General features: G+C 36.6%; 1 protein-coding gene across 1 annotated transcript in view; it reads right to left on the bottom strand.

The window, feature by feature from the left end:
* The window catches only part of LOC120628176, an 80,134-nt gene that overhangs the window by 46,625 nt on the left and 17,390 nt on the right, over positions 1-16,119 (bottom strand). Inside the window, exon 2 of the mRNA XM_039896417.1 lies at positions 6,333-7,753. Within this exon, the coding sequence (XP_039752351.1) occupies positions 6,333-7,745 (1,413 nt within the window). The 5' untranslated portion in view covers positions 7,746-7,753. The remainder of the gene's footprint in view (positions 1-6,332; positions 7,754-16,119) is intronic.

Here is a 16,119-nt window from a genome sequence, read left to right as displayed (position 1 = left end):
CATTATAATTCTTGTGATTATGCCATAGCTGGACTAAGGCCATCCTATAAGAGGAAGGCCTCTTATAGGATGGCATCTTATATCCGTGAACTCCTGAACCACGCAACCAATGTTTTAAACTGTATTGTTTAAATTGTTCATAGATAGTTTATGTTTAAAAAAATGCGTAATTAAGATGTTTTGTGAGTAGGAAAAATATATCATATACAACCAAGTCGCCGTTATATACTAACGTAGGCTTTTTTTGAGTGGTACGTAGAAATAGTATTCCAGTTTCCAATATGTAATATATTTTACGATATTAATATTATTTAATGTGTGTGATCTGGATAAGTATTAGTGTGTAATTATTTCTAACTTTGTTTCTCTCTCACTTTTCTTACGCTTTTCCTAATCCTAAGGTTACCTGGAATAGATAACTACTAAGCGATTTTAAATTACTACTTTTCCTGTCCATGACCTAAAGTCGATTCCGCTGTCTGTCTGTCTGTCCCTATATATGCTTAGATCTTTTTGATGCGGATTTTTTAATGGAGAGAATAATCCAAGAGAAAGGTTTATGTTTTTAATGCAGGCATAATATAGTTCAGAAACACTGATAATTTTGATGATGTCGTAAATAAACACATTTTCGGTGCTTACATTGCCAACGCTGGCTAAATTCCACCGAGATTTAGACGTTATTAGACAATTAAGTCTAGAATGGCATATGTCTATCTCTTAGGGATAATCCACAATGCCCATTTTTTATCCTTTACTTTTTACGAGAACTAATTATTTATTTATGAAGCGATTTTAAGCAATACAGCATTAATCCCTATACAATTAACCTTAAATACATTGTGACTTTAATGTAGATAAATATCGCCCTTTATAGCATGTAAATTAAATGAATGTTTTCGAAGATTTTACCGATTTAAGTAACGGGCAGGAGGCCCGGCGGCGTTTGCCTATCTAAAAATGTTTTGAACGTTGTATATAAAGATTTTCTAGTACATTTAGTATCAGAATTGCACCCGTGCGAAGCCGCGGCGGGTCGCTAGTAATATATAAATGAAACATTTGTGTGTCAACGGTACCCGGTGGCGGGTACTCGATTGCGCCACGCGCCGTCCCCAGCGTCACTTGCGAGAGGCATCCGTGCGCCAAACCTGTTGGCGGCGGGTCACGCATTTATCGAACATTCTTGCCAAAACAATGAAATAACACTTACTTATCGACCTCTCTTAATGGAATTTATGCTTTAAGCAGGATCCAGAGTCTTAAGTGAGTATTAAATTTAAAACATTACACTGCATTTACTTTCAAGGGAAATTGTATATTATTTTATAACAAATTGATGAATTCTTTGAGATGTCATACATGTTTTGAGATGTAATATGTTCAAACTGTATATAGTACGTAAGCTTATAGAAAATCATATTAAGGATAACATGAATGGTAAAAAATCTCGGGTATGGATTGCTTTAACATCATAGCTAAATATTAATTTGACTGTGAGATGGTTGAAACAAAAAAAAGAACCAAGGAACTTTTCTTAGACCGTTTTGACGATATTTTGTCGTCCATTTCTTACTAATATTAGTTTGTTTTTTGGTTATTAAATCACTAAAACTAATTTGAGTTTTCATGTTGACATATTTTTGTGCCGGCTAAAATGTAGCTTAAAACATCGCGACGTTCTTGCAAAGGGAATATAAAGAAAAAAATAATACACAAAAATGCGCAATGGCCGCTTACAATAAAGCTGTATTTTATTTTACGTGTTTTACGCTAATTAAAATTATGATCAGTCATTTACGTCCGCTAGGCCAGCCGGTATGTAAATATAATATGTTTGTCTTTGTTTACTATTCACGTCGTCACGCCCAAAACATAATGTCAATGGTACGAGTAACTTTGGATTTTGACAAAAGATTCTCTTTCCAACCATTTATGGAGACATTATGGACTGTCAAATGTTATTTTTAACCCCGGGATTTTTAACGGGATGTTATAAGTAAGGCGTTTGTGTGTTTGCCTGTCTTTAGCATCGTAGCTCCCGAACGGATGAACCTATCAAAGTAATGGTTTGACTAGTAGAATACTACTAGTCACACTATTATATAGACTTCGGCTTGGACTTGGTTTCGGAATTCGCGAAAAATCTAAATCCTCCAATGTAGTATCTAAAACCTATTATATTAAGACTATTTGAAATGAAATTAGCGTTCGTGAAACCATTAAGCTAAATTAGGTTTAAAGGATGGTTGTATCGTACGAATCCATCTCAATGCCACTTGTACACGCAACATTTAATTTTTACTAAAAGTAGTTTCTTGTTGCTCGCTAGTTTCACTATTTTTGAGTTAAAAAAAAAACATATACGTACGGGCTATCAATAAATTCAATTTATAAAATTGTCTCCTGTGGCTTGACAATTTACCCCAGTCTCTCTATGTGAATTCGACTTTACCCGGACAGTTTTGACTTTGCCGACCCGGCGTACTTCATACGTAACATATCTAACTCGTTAGCAACAGTATTGTAGTGTTATAAATGGTTTTCGCGAACAAATGAACAGACAGATGGACGCGTCCATTTATGTAAATGCCAAGGTTGAACCTAAACAGGATGCGACGTCTCGTGGATATCATTTAGATAGTTCTCTAGAGAACAATTTACTTTTTTAGATAAGCATAATCTTAGACGTGGTGAGGCATGGAACATAATTTAATTTACTTAACCGATTTCCTAAAAAGGTGATTTCCTATTCCTTGCATTTTACGTTTTTTTATTTTTGTTCGACGGTAGATACTCTGATTTATATGGTGCTCCTTACCCTTATTGGTTAAATAGTTTTTTGACAGCCTGAAATAATAGGAATTATTTTGAAAGTAATAAAATTTAGTACCGAGCCTGAACTATCTTTTATAATAAAACAAGAACATAATCAAAATCAGTTCATCCATTCGGGAGCTACGATGCCTCGGACACACACTCACACTCACACACGCACACACACAGACACGTTAATTTTTAAACTCCCCTTTAAACACCCCGTCGTTTTCGTTAAATGTGTCCCTATCGAAGTCGCAAATAAACTACAATGTATCTCCTATTCATTGAAGTATCCAAGGAGCCACCAACATGCCGTTGTCATCGAATTTATGTTTCGATTGCAATACCGATAGTTTCCATGTATATGAGATGGTGATAACAAAAACTTTTCTTAGAGGACGCGCGATAGCTTGAGGTTTAAGTAAACATTTACTAAGGTAGTTGTCATCATCAACTTACAATTATCTAAACTTATATATATGAACGCTTCAGTGCCTATGTAGTACTTGTCTCAAATGTAATTTACGCAAACCCTACCTACCTAAGCGTTTTTATTTCACTACACGCATAAGTGGACAGTGGGAAATAAAGTTTGGAAACCTATGTTTCACTAATAGGCACTCGACACTGGAGCCTCAATAATTATAAAATAAATATTTATTTACACAAGATCACGACACAAGTGTGTCTAATCATGCGTAATGTGATTTACGCAAATAAACGCTATTTTGTTCTCTTGAGTGGCGACGGGGAATCGTTTGGAAACATATAACTTACAACTCCACTGAAGAGCTATGTATTATTAAAATATATAACATAAAATCAATGTTTATTTATATACGTACCTTTTAGGATACCAGGTGTAGCAAGTAACGAATTCCAATTTGAAATGTATTTATTACAAGTAGGCTTACACTATAAAGACTTTTGAAACAGCAAGTCTGTCTGTTTGTTTGACTCTACCACCGTCTCAGAAGAAGCCGGCAAGAAGTTGCTCTTTTTCAATATCAACAATTTACATTTTAAGATCCATTTTTAACACGCTTTTATTAGCTTTACTTGTATGTTTATATGTATGTTTTTTTACCACTTTTTTTTTACAATATTTTTTTTTTATTCACACTATTATTAATTTATATTTATTGAAATGTTTAACACTATTCTTAATTAAAATTTATTAAAATTCATTTTCTGTTTTTTAGTTCGGTTTTCTATAAAAAGCGTGTTTTTTAGTTTTTTTTTTAAACTATTATTTTTCTATCTTGTATGCTTTGATTAGCCCTCTGTTTCAGAAGTGCGTATTAAGTTTTGCAACCGTAAACTAATGTTATTGTCTGCAGCTACGCACACACAAACACACACATCCACACACACGGATTGCAGCTAGGAGCCAGTAAGCTACATCAAGAGGTAGGCATGTCAGCCTTGCAACAAACAATCCACGCACCAATTACCGATTATCTAACCAAAAATAACAATAGGCGTTCAAATGTTAATACTATAATCGACACCCGACCTTCCTCATGGTGTAATAATAAAAAAATATCGTTTTGAAGACAAAGGTCACACACACGCGCACTCAAATGTCATAGCTCTGAGCCACACCTCAGAAAGGTCGTTTGGTTACCGCTATCCAACTATGGCGAAGCCTGAGAAGGGTTTTGTATTTTAACATTCTATATCCGTATTTTACAGCGATAATTGACGGACCAAGCTGATGGGTCTTCCTGATCACCATCGCCTATAAACAGTAGCCTTAGTACAAGATATGCTTGCTAGCAATCGAGAAAGCGTTTTCGAGTATTAAACTCTGTATCGTCAAAGTAAAATGAACCTCAATGCGACTCAAATCAGCGTAGTCCTGTACTTCAGATTATTGTTACTACTGGGATCAAAATTTTATCGAAACTTGAACCCTTATACCCTTAGTACAACATGAACACGTCTTACGTCCGTCTACCTAAGGTATGGAGTGCCATGTGCCAGAAGCTAAAACAGCAACCACGCCATTTAGACCAAAACACAGCATTGCTGATCGGCAGCAAAAACGACGACGAGCTTTTTTACTAAAAGGTTACCTAAGGGTACAAACCACTACATCGAAATCAGACCCAACCATAGAATAATTTTTTGACGTGACAACGTCTTATAATTCGATGGAGCCGGCTGCACGCACGAAAAAACATGACGTATGCGGCGTTACCTCGCTCTGAGGCGTTCCATTCAAGGCTTTAAGTGCAAGCGAGAGCGCGGAACGAGCGACAAAGAGGCACAATCGGCCTCCGCGTTCGACATCTGTCTCTCTCCTACTTGAGATAGCGATGTATCCGCGTGGACAGCTTCTATACAATAATACATTTACATGTTTTCGGCAAGGATGAAGTGCAGTGAAAAGTGAATGTGGTGTCAATTGTTTATAGCAACGATAATATCTATCCAACAAATAAAATTAAAATTTTTTGAAAAATGCAACCATTCCATCAGTATTTTTCTTACGACGTTGTCACGTGCAACTATCGTCAGTAAGCCGACTACAACCAATTTTTTTCCACGACTATAGAAATTCGTAAATTATCATAACGTTTATTATCATTTTGTCTGGTGCGAGGCTTTGGCCGTGGCTAGTTTGAAAAAAAGTAAATTTCCAAAGCTCCCACCGAACCGCGCTAGTTTACTGAGCCAGAGAAAATATATCTCGAAACTTCTTTGTGCTTCTGTTATGTTATGTTACCACGCCCAGCTACTCTAAGTATCTTATTATTATTACTAAAGAGCAAGGTTTATCTGTAGATTATCTTAATCACGAAAGCCAGATTACAATTTATTGGGCGTCTGTATAGCGTAAAAAACTAAGTACAACTAATACATTGTTAAGGCGTTTCTTTGCATACATCTAAAAAAGCGATTGATTGGCATAGGGAGGTATAAACAAGCCGTCAAAAATTTAATCGAGCTATTAACTTTTATGTGGTTTCATCCATTGTGGTTGATTCTTATTGGCACATACAATTCATAGTAACGTTGTTCGTATGAAATGGTATTATTAAGAAGGACCTACGGGATCATTGGTGATCACTGATGATCTGCTTTATTTCGACCCTTTAAAGTCATCAGTTAAATCTATTAAGTACTCCAAGACATACATACGACGCCACACTCATTGCATAGTTCGTTTCATAAAGTAGTCTCCAAACTTTTTGGCTACTCTGAAGTGAGCTTGCGCTTGTTTAAGGCGCGCAGAAAGAGTAGTCCTTACCTTTTACCTTTTGGATATCCTGAAGAGCGCTTGCTCGTAGATTTACGTTCCACAAAATTGTATTAAAATTCTGATAGTAGTTGATGTCAATAAGTTACCACGCATTGTTTTCTAAACTAAATGTGTACAGAATCTCAGTTTGACCAAGAATTTGGTTCAAATTCACATACAAGATTTGACCCACACGTAATAACATTTGATCTTCACAAAATATACACGTCGAATTAAATTAAAACTTCGTAAATAAGACACTTACCTTAGGTTGAGCTTGAAGAAGTGCTACTACATTTGCGTTGACGACGCCGTTCGTGCATTGAGTCTTCAGGGCGCACACGTACCCCTGGCTGTTGCAGGCTTGCTGAAAATCACCACCACTCACTTCCAGTCCGACGTTTCCAGAACTCTGGAAAATCTCATCGATATTCTGCTGAGTCTGTTGCTGTTGTTGGAAATCGAATTCGTTAGCTTTTTCGCTTTGGATCAAGTTGACATTCGAGCCAGAGGTAGGCACGAATGGGCTAGGGGATGAGCCAGTATATCCTGTGCCAACGTTTCCTGCGGCACCGAAACCAGCATTGTAACCACCGGCGCCGAAGCCTTGTGTGTTTGCTGCGCCACTGGCACCAAAGGTTGAGCTTGCCGCACCGAAGTTTGAGCTTGCTGCACCGAAGTTTGTGCTTGCTGCACCCAAGTTTGTGTTTGCCGCACCAAAGTTTGAGTTTGCTGCAGCCAAGTTTGTGTTTGCCGCATCAAAGGCTGAGCTTGCCCCGCCAAAGTTTGAGTTTGCAGCACCAAAGTTTGTGTTCGCAGCACCTAAGTTTGTGTTGCCAAGTGCTGCACCATAGCCTTGAGAGTTTGCTGCTTGTGCACCGATTGCTCCTTGGAATCCGGCAGCTTGTCCAGCCTTAAATCCACCGTTTAAGAATGGATTTTTGGATAAGTCGACTGCTCCATTATTGGAAGAACTATATGAGGATTCGAAAGCAGATGATGATTGGAAAGCGGCAGGTTTGATAGCAGATCCTACTCCGGCGCCTGCTATGCCCAAACCTTTAGATAAATCTCCATTTAGGAATGGGTTGGCAGCCAAGTTTAACGCCGCAGCTCCGAAATTGCCTGCATTGGCTCCACCCGAGAAGCTTGAGCTTTCAGATTGGCTGTATTTTTCAAAGGTTGCACCCGATCCAGCTTTGAATGGGGAATCTTTGTTCATCCACCAGAAAGGTGGATTGGCGCTGTTGCCTAAAGCGGCACTGAAAACGTCACCCAAAGCTCCAGCTGCGTGGAAGGTAAAGTCTTTGTTAATGTCGGCTGCTGCTGCAGCGTTAAAAGCGTCTACGTTACCGTACTTTTCGATGATGTTACCATCTTTCACTTTGATTCCTGCACAGCCTTTTTCGCTGGAGCAACCTTGGAAGGATTGTTGTGTATGGATTTCAGCCCCTGGCAACGCAGTGAGCGCTGCGAGGGCTTCTTTGGGTGATTTAACTTTTAAGACGCTGGTGCATGATGTGCAGCGTTCTACCCTCGCCTGGGCTTCGGATTCCTCAGCCTCTAACACTGGTTCTTTGGACTGGGGCAGTTGTTTTACTTCTTCGATGTTCTCGGGGAGTGCGTGAATGCATAGTAGAAGGCTTATCACCACCACTGACCGGAGTAGTGGCTTCATTATTATAACTGAAACAATAGGAAAATCTGGGTTACTTCTCTTCATACTTAAAGCAAACCTAACTAGATTATTTATCGCCCAAAATGATTAATACATTTAAAGTTACAAAACCCGCTCTGAAAGTTTATTTAGCCTTTTGCTTAGTTCAAGTTTATCTACCTATCTATCTTATTTTACCTTATTCCTAATACTTACTGATTACAATAAATATACAACCTAAACTTGATAGAATATTGAGGGGGTGGGCCTTTGCCCTAAACACAAAATTTAATTTTTCGGTTTTAATTAAAAACCGCGACGTGTTACACAGTTTTAGAAGTTCTACAATTTGAAATAGGGGATACAAAATTTAAAGAACAGTATTTTTCTGAAATATGTTACTTTGATTTTATTTGCTTATAGTCACGTGAGGGAAATTTACGCGGGATCTCAAAAATCTCAGAATTTTTGTGAATTTCCTGTGTACAATAAAAGTGTATTTTATTTAAAATCTACTCAGAAGAAGTTGTTTGTGTCCGCTATTGGTATATAAAAATCAACGTCAAGTGCTTGTATGTGTATGTATTATATAAATGCCATACGAATTGAATGTGCCACGGTGTTAAAGGTTATAGAAAACTCAATTTTACCCGAAAAACCCGTTCTGTAGGTTTATTTAGTTTTTTGTTCACATTGTTGAGGTTATATCAAACAAATTCAAACATTAAATAACGATGTGTAGTATAGTTCAAGGACGTATATTTCAATAATAATTAACCTAATACATTATACCGTCCTAAACATATTTAACACACCATATTACATGCTATATAAAGTTGTTAATTGAATGCTTTTTGCTTCGCGATACGCAGAATTAAGTTTGCCAATAAATAATGTATGTATATGACATTTTTGTGCGTAATCATCTGTATTTATAAGCATTGATCTTTGACTCTTTGGTAATAAAGTTGAATTTGACTTGTCGTTTTTGGTGTTTAATCAGTCTGCTTGTCTGCCAGTTTAAACATAAGTTTTCCTCGAGTTCAGCCAGATAAAAAATCCTGCGAGTATAGATAGATTCGGTAAGTGTAAATAAAAAAATCAAATAGATAACACCTACTATGTTAAAAAATAGGTACTTTACAAAATAGGTTCATTAATACACTGTGCTTTAACTGAATTAAATAAAAATGAATAAATAGTCAAAGGTTAGTAGCTATCACGGTGAATTTACCATTGGTTCGGAATATAGTTTATGTAGAGACAAACTAGTGTGAAAATCTACCACCAAGGACTTATATTCAAAGCTTAAAAAATCCTTATTTATTCATCTTGAGTTAAAAATTATTTAAAATTTTTCTATGTTAATGAATATAATATTTTATGAAGAAAGTTAAGCGTTAGCCCAGAGTCAGGGAAATGGCGTTGTCCACTCCCGTGCGTCGGATAGTAAGTCAAACTTTCGGTTTTGATTCTAAAAAATTAGTCTGGTTGTTTTATAGACAATGCTGCCAACGTCTTGGGTGCTATGCCTAAATGCGGTCGAATCCAAAAGATTTAGATTCAATTTAATTATAAGTTAATTATTCTGTCATCTCGCCTGTTTAAAAAGCTTCTGGCTTCTCCCGCCATAGCGCCCTGAACGACATCATGTGAGGACCTCTTGCTACCGCTCATGTACCAGCTGTATTAGAACCTATTTGTTAGGCGGGGAGCGATGGCAAGAGACCTGATGGTATGACGCTCCTTCCGTGGAGGCTGGGAGTCACTTGTGTTGGATGCTATGTGTGTTGATACCCTAGCTGCATCAAACACCCAGGCCACCTCAACAATGGTGGGTGCTGCTACCAGTGCAGAGCAGGCCGAGCCTAAATTTGATAGCAGTTAAATTTTTGTGTCTTTTATGGGTAGAGACATGGGACCATGGAAACCGGGAGAAAAATTGACAAAAAGGGTTAAGAGTCTACTTGATCCTAGAGTGGGTCTTAGCCAAATAATTAGATTGGCCATTCAAAGGGGCAATGCTGCCAGCATCTTAGGCACTATGCCTGCGCTATGCGGTGGTTTTGAAGAATTTTATTTTAGGTTACTTTTATTCATGAATAAAATTATAATAACTGTTGTCAAATGTAAATAAACTTACTAGTTCATATATTATTTTGGATGACTTCATGTTTGAATTCAAATAGCTATTCGGTTATTGCTAACTAAATTTTGTAAAGCAAGAAAAGTTTGGTGTTTCCTATGACAGTTCCTATTTCAAGGTTGCAAAGTCAAATTCCAATTGCAATTTTAATGTCAAGCACACTTACCATAGAGGCGCCATAGAGTCGCCTTAGAGGTCAGGTATAAGCTTCTTAATAATCAAATATGGTTTTCTTTCCAAGAGGTAGGTACCTTATAGAGATTTGCAAATAACTAGTGACTCATTTACATTCGTCACTAGTTAGTGGCAATGCGTGGGGTGACAAGGCTTGCTTGTCTTATCCATTAATAATGTTCCGAAATAAACCGATAACCAAAAACAGGAGATTAGCAATTAAACAAATTATTTTCTTGTTTCGAAGTTATAAGAACTAAATTACATATCTTTTTTATTATTATTAACGAATCAAAGAGATGGTTCACCTGAAAACAGAGCAATACTTTGGATGGGAGGGAAGTCCTGGCTACTATGTCTATCAACCTGTGTCGTAGGTGTTAAGCCTCACGCCTATGCAACGTGTAAATAAAAACCGAAACAATACTTCAGAGGTTATAGTGGTACATTACTTACCGTCTCTTTAACTTATCTATGAAACGAAACGCTAATAGTTTTTGAGTAAACCATTGCAATAGTTTCTACTGAAAGAAATCAGATACAGCCGTAAAAGCAAATGAAAATAAAATAAAGTGACTCCTGTCACTTTGGTCGGTCCTATTATACACGTGTCGGTCTTTTATCTTCAATAGGGTTGCCATAAGTAAGCACTTAGAATGTTTTGAATTGGTTCTTCTCGGTTCTGATGCTTCTTTTAATATAATATTTTTACAGGATGATTCCTTATGTAATATACTTATGCATGTTGTGTAATTAGTTTGTGATATTATTGTTTTTTTTTTTTAATTTCATTACAAGTGACCCGGGAAGTTATAATGCAGTGTAAGATGGTAATGGTGGGCGGGCTTATCTATAAGGAGGTAAGGGAGTTACATTAAACCTATACACCTATTCGAATTGTACGCGGCATTGTATAGTAACGCTTGATTGGTAGGCAGCAAAGCCTCCCGCAAGACAGAATTTTGAAATTTAAAGTTCACTTAGAATATCGCTTTCTCCTTCGCTCTAGGTTCTAGTTTTCTCACCTTTCATGTAACGAAATGTGCGTAAACGTAACGCGTTCTCGAAATCTTACTCTCAATTCTCAAAATGTCCAAATAGTTATTAAATCAGTCTAAAAAGTTTCAACAAAATGAAAATCCACATTTATATGAAATTCAAGCTCGTCAAAATTCACTGACGATGACTGTCAACGCATTTAATGTTAGGAGTAACGAAAATTAGTTGATTGAGACTCAATAACTTTACCACGACGACCATGGATCCATTTTACGATGTTAAAGTTTTTCTATATTTGAAAACTACTTTACAATGGCGTGCGACTAGTTCTTGCACTAAGGCTAACGTTTACCAGTGAATTTATAGTGCAAGCCTCTCCCAATATAAAAGAGTTCAACGCACGTACGTCACACGAAATTCCAATCAATATATTTTTCCACGTGATAACACTTTGTTTGTTGTGTCGGTAAATATAGCGCCACCTAAGGCCGAAGATTATAAGACGAGTAAATATTCCTAGTGGCCTCAGTGGAGGTCGCTGCGTCAAACGCTTAGACAAATGTATTGCTCTTGGCTAATTGATTGTGGAATTTACCGGAAACGTGACGTGGTTGAACACAACTTGCTGATGCGACTTCTTCCGCGTTTAAATATTTATTTTAATCCCGAAGGATACCAACCAACTATAAAGTTATCCTAAATATCTTTAATCCAATAGACTAGGCTCAACTACAATTTCACATGATGGAAAAGGCAGTTTTGATCTAAAATGGGACGTTGTTGCCTAGAAGATGCTTATTCACTCTTGTTATAAAGATACCCAGGTTGCAAGAATTAGAAAATGTAGAACTCTAAAAAGCGTTTCATAACTCAGCCATGCGTATAAGAAAAGAAGATGCAAATCGCTGGTGCCATCAATGGTGAAGAGGGAACAAGATCAAACGAGCGAACGAACAAGAAAGAGTTCCTGAGCATCCTCCCCGAAGTATTTCCTATAAAACACTGACAAACTGGTTACTTTACGAGGATGATTGAGACTTTAGAGTTTAGCCATAGTGAATCCTCGCCTATGAGTCTCCTGTAACTTTTACTAAGTCGAAGACAAACTAAATCAAACTTATTTTCGTAGCTATTTCGTAGCGCTTACAAATAGGTATGGGACGATTACCAAACTGGTGCAACGATGCTTCACATGACCATATACTGATATATTCGGATGGGTAATTTATGAACTTATATAATTAATAACGTAACCAAACATCAAACAAGTTATGTGTTTTGTCACACACTGACAGCATCTTTTAAATAATTTGTCGTCACTACAAGGCACAAGTTAAATAATATATAAATTTAAAATTAAAAACTCCCATCTTTTAATTTAGTGTACATTATTCTTGTAGTAAAACCTTTTCATTTGAAACCCTTATTGAAGGAATTGTGAAAGAAATGTAATCCGACATTTTGTGGTGGCAGCCATCTTAAATTTGAAATTTGTGAGTGTATTACGATATTCTACTAGTTCCCGTCGCTTTCTGACGTGGTTTGAATCACATCATCATCATCACATCAACCAATCGACGTCCACTGCTGGACATAGGTCTTTTGTAGGGAGTTCCAAGTTCCACCGTTCTGAGCCGCTTCCAGCGGCTACCTGAGACGCGCTTAATGTCGTCTGTCCACCTCGTTGCGGGCCGACCAACGCTGCGCTTACCAGTTCGGGGCTGCCATTCCAGCACTAACTATATTTAGTAAAGTAACGCAAGTAACTATATTTAGTAAAAAAAAACTCAGAGCTAATAAATAGGTATTATTAGGAGATTTGTGGAAAACCAGAGTTACTTACGTATCGAGTTGTGCAGTTATGCGCAGGGCACATAGCTGAAAGCTCGATTTATGTTGGTGAGAATGAATCTTTGTGGTATTGGCCTGATAAAAAACTCAGTTTCATTGAACGTGCGTTGAAAAGAAATAAGCTCTGAATCAGAAATATGGAGTTTCTTAAAATAATAATATTTATGGATAACTCTTGCTTGTGTGTGTAACCGGGAGGGGAATATGACTTGAACTTGACTTGAAGTCATAGACTTATTGTATCAAGATGCTGGATAAAAAACCCCGAAATCTAAACAGCAGAAGGAGCTTCTGGGCAAAAGCGGCGCCAGGCCATCGCATTTGGACTGGAAACCCCTTTTAAAAGAATATCTGTAAAACCTTATCTCTTATATAACACCCGAATATAGTGCTAAATATATAAACGCCAATTTCGATCACCAACCAGACATAAATGATTATAAAGAGTCATTTCGCCCGCCATGTTTAGCTCGGCGCGGCTTATGTGAGTCAAAGTGAAGTAGCAACCGGCGCCTACGCATACCTCGTAAGTTACATCATCACTTTCAATGCCCTCGCGCCTACGCAGAGACCTAAGTATCTAAATTCTAAGCTATTGACGAGATAACAGCTTAGCAAAGTCTATTAGGTACTTTTTAAGCGCTAGAAAATAGAATATATTATATTTACGTTGCATTTTTAAAATATTTCAAATTTCTTCATTACATTGACAGAATTATTTAAATTTACGAGCAAATCTAAACTTCAACACAGGCGAAGCCGCAGGCATCTGCTAGTAAATTAATAAATATACCATGACAAAACACACATCGCCATCTATCCTGAATGTAAGCGTAGCCTGTGTTATGGTTACTAAGATGAGCGATGAATATTTTTATTAAAAAAATAGAAATAAATATTTATAGTACACAGAAAACACAGACCCAGACACTGAAAAATATTCATGCTCATCACACAAACATTTTTCCAGTAGTGGTATTCGGACCCACAGGCTTGGACTCAGAAAGGAGGGTCGCTGCCAACTGTGCTAGTCCATTTTTTTCTTTTTTGTAATAAAATTGAAATGTGGCCAATTTCTTCATTAGATTTACTCATTTTGACAAAAAGAAAAACAGATGAAATCTAGCAAACAACATTTCCTTTGTTTTTTCAAATTAACCCTTGTATGTCATCAAAACCAGCCAGATACAAATAGGACAGCCAAAGAGATTCTATAACAAGTATATGTATATACTTAAGGCGAAGAGTTTTTCTCCGAGATATTATATCAAAGTTCTATGTATTCCGTGTTAAAATTGTATGATTTACTGAACGATTGTAGTCACTTGAGTGATTTGCTGATGTCGAATTTAAATAATTAATATGCTATTGTTATTCGCTGATAAATAAGTCAAGCAGTGAACTAAATAGCCTAGTGGTGAGAGGTAGTTCTTCCTTTCGATCGCGGGCACGTACCTCCAACTTTTTATAGTTATATGCGTTTTTAATCAGTTAAGGCCCATTATATTGTCGACGAATTAATAGAATGTATTCACTCTCACGTAAATATTTATTGTATGTTAAAGTATTTAAATAATTATGTGTTGTTATTATATACATTAGTTTATTTTTATATTTTATGAATTATATTATTACTTTTGATAACTAGTTTATGTATTAGTATGTAGTTATTCGTATGTACGTAGTTTAACTATTTGTACCACCAGCAGTCTTTTCCCCTGTACTTTTTTCTAATTCGAAGGTTGCCTGGCAGAGGTCACTATTAAGCGATGAGGCCGCGTCTTGTATTCTACTTCTTCCTTCATGTTTCTGTTTTTATTTTATTTTTGTATATGTTAATGATGAGGTAGGTTTACAGTGAGTTAAATAATAAAGATGATTGTAATCTACCAATGCGCTTTTGGTCAGCGTGGTGAACTAAGTACGGCATTAACCTTTCTCATTAAGAAAGAATACCCGTATCCTATGGTGGATCGGAAATGGATTGATAATGATGACAAGTCAGTCCTTGAGAGCATCTAGTTTCAAATGATAGCGGGCTAACCTGTTAGGGAAATGCCTGTTATAATAAACCGATAACTGGTTTTTGAAACGCGACATCGTTCCGAAAACGCTAAAATGCTTTGCGCCAGATCGAAAACATGGCATGTTTGCATTCCCCTTCATATCTATGTAAAACGAACTAAATTACAATATGTATTTCAAGCATCAACTGTCCATATATTGCTAAATACTCTACAACGTTACTGAACTACTGGAATAATATTATAATGTTAATTTCAAGTCTGTAGGTCAAGATGCGGTTAAAAATTGACTTGCGAGATTTAAACTAAACAAACTTTAGCATAAATACCTATAATTATTGCTTTGATTTGTTAATGAAAGATACATGGATGGGAACATCTTCGCTTTCATCTGCACCCAAGGTTGTACATAAATAATGTAAAACTTTGACCTTTAAAATATCAACTGCTGACTTTCTTGCTGGTTTCTTCTCGGTAGAAGCTACATTTCAAACTATTGGTAGAGCCACAATAAACAGATATATAAGTTTTGAGAGAGCTTGTAATATTGTGTGAGCTTAAATTTGGTACACAGGATATTATAATATGCCACAACGTTTGGCAAGAATCATAGACTAGTTAGGTTATGAGTTGCCTAGTGAAAATCGATTGGTGAAAGGTAAATTATGCCTAGGTATCTTCTTTGATAAGCATTACTCACTTAGGCATTTCCTCGCTCGTAGTTAGTGAAAACGGGCATAAGAGTCGTAGGCTTAACCAGATAACATACGATAACTTGCCTAGGGTTTTTAAAACGGTCCGATTAATAAAGATGGCGCTCAAACAAAAATATGAAAATCTTTAGCTTCAAATTAGTGTAGGTATGTAGGTATTCATTTACGTTTAAATAATAATTAATTTTGTATAAAAGCTGTTAAGATTGAACCGGAACTATTCAAACAATGTGGTTAACTACTTCTAGGGAGTACCCAACGCGTAGCACATAAACTGATGTGGTTGACCATATACGGATTATATAATATTTGGAATGTGGTGATTATATGTTTGAACGTGGGCAGAAATGTATGGTTGTATTAATTGTTATTGGTTTTAGTAACGATACCTATAATGTCCAAAAAATATGTTTATTATTTGCCTGAGGTTTTTATAGTAATAATAGACATACATACATACATTCAATTTCCTGGCACACTGCCACAGG

The sequence above is a fragment of the Pararge aegeria genome, chromosome 12 (assembly GCF_905163445.1).
Source record: "Pararge aegeria chromosome 12, ilParAegt1.1, whole genome shotgun sequence".
Lineage (NCBI taxonomy): Eukaryota > Metazoa > Arthropoda > Insecta > Lepidoptera > Nymphalidae > Pararge > Pararge aegeria.
The sequence above is the reverse complement of the archived record's forward strand: the minus strand, read 5'-3'. Positions and strand labels throughout refer to the sequence as shown.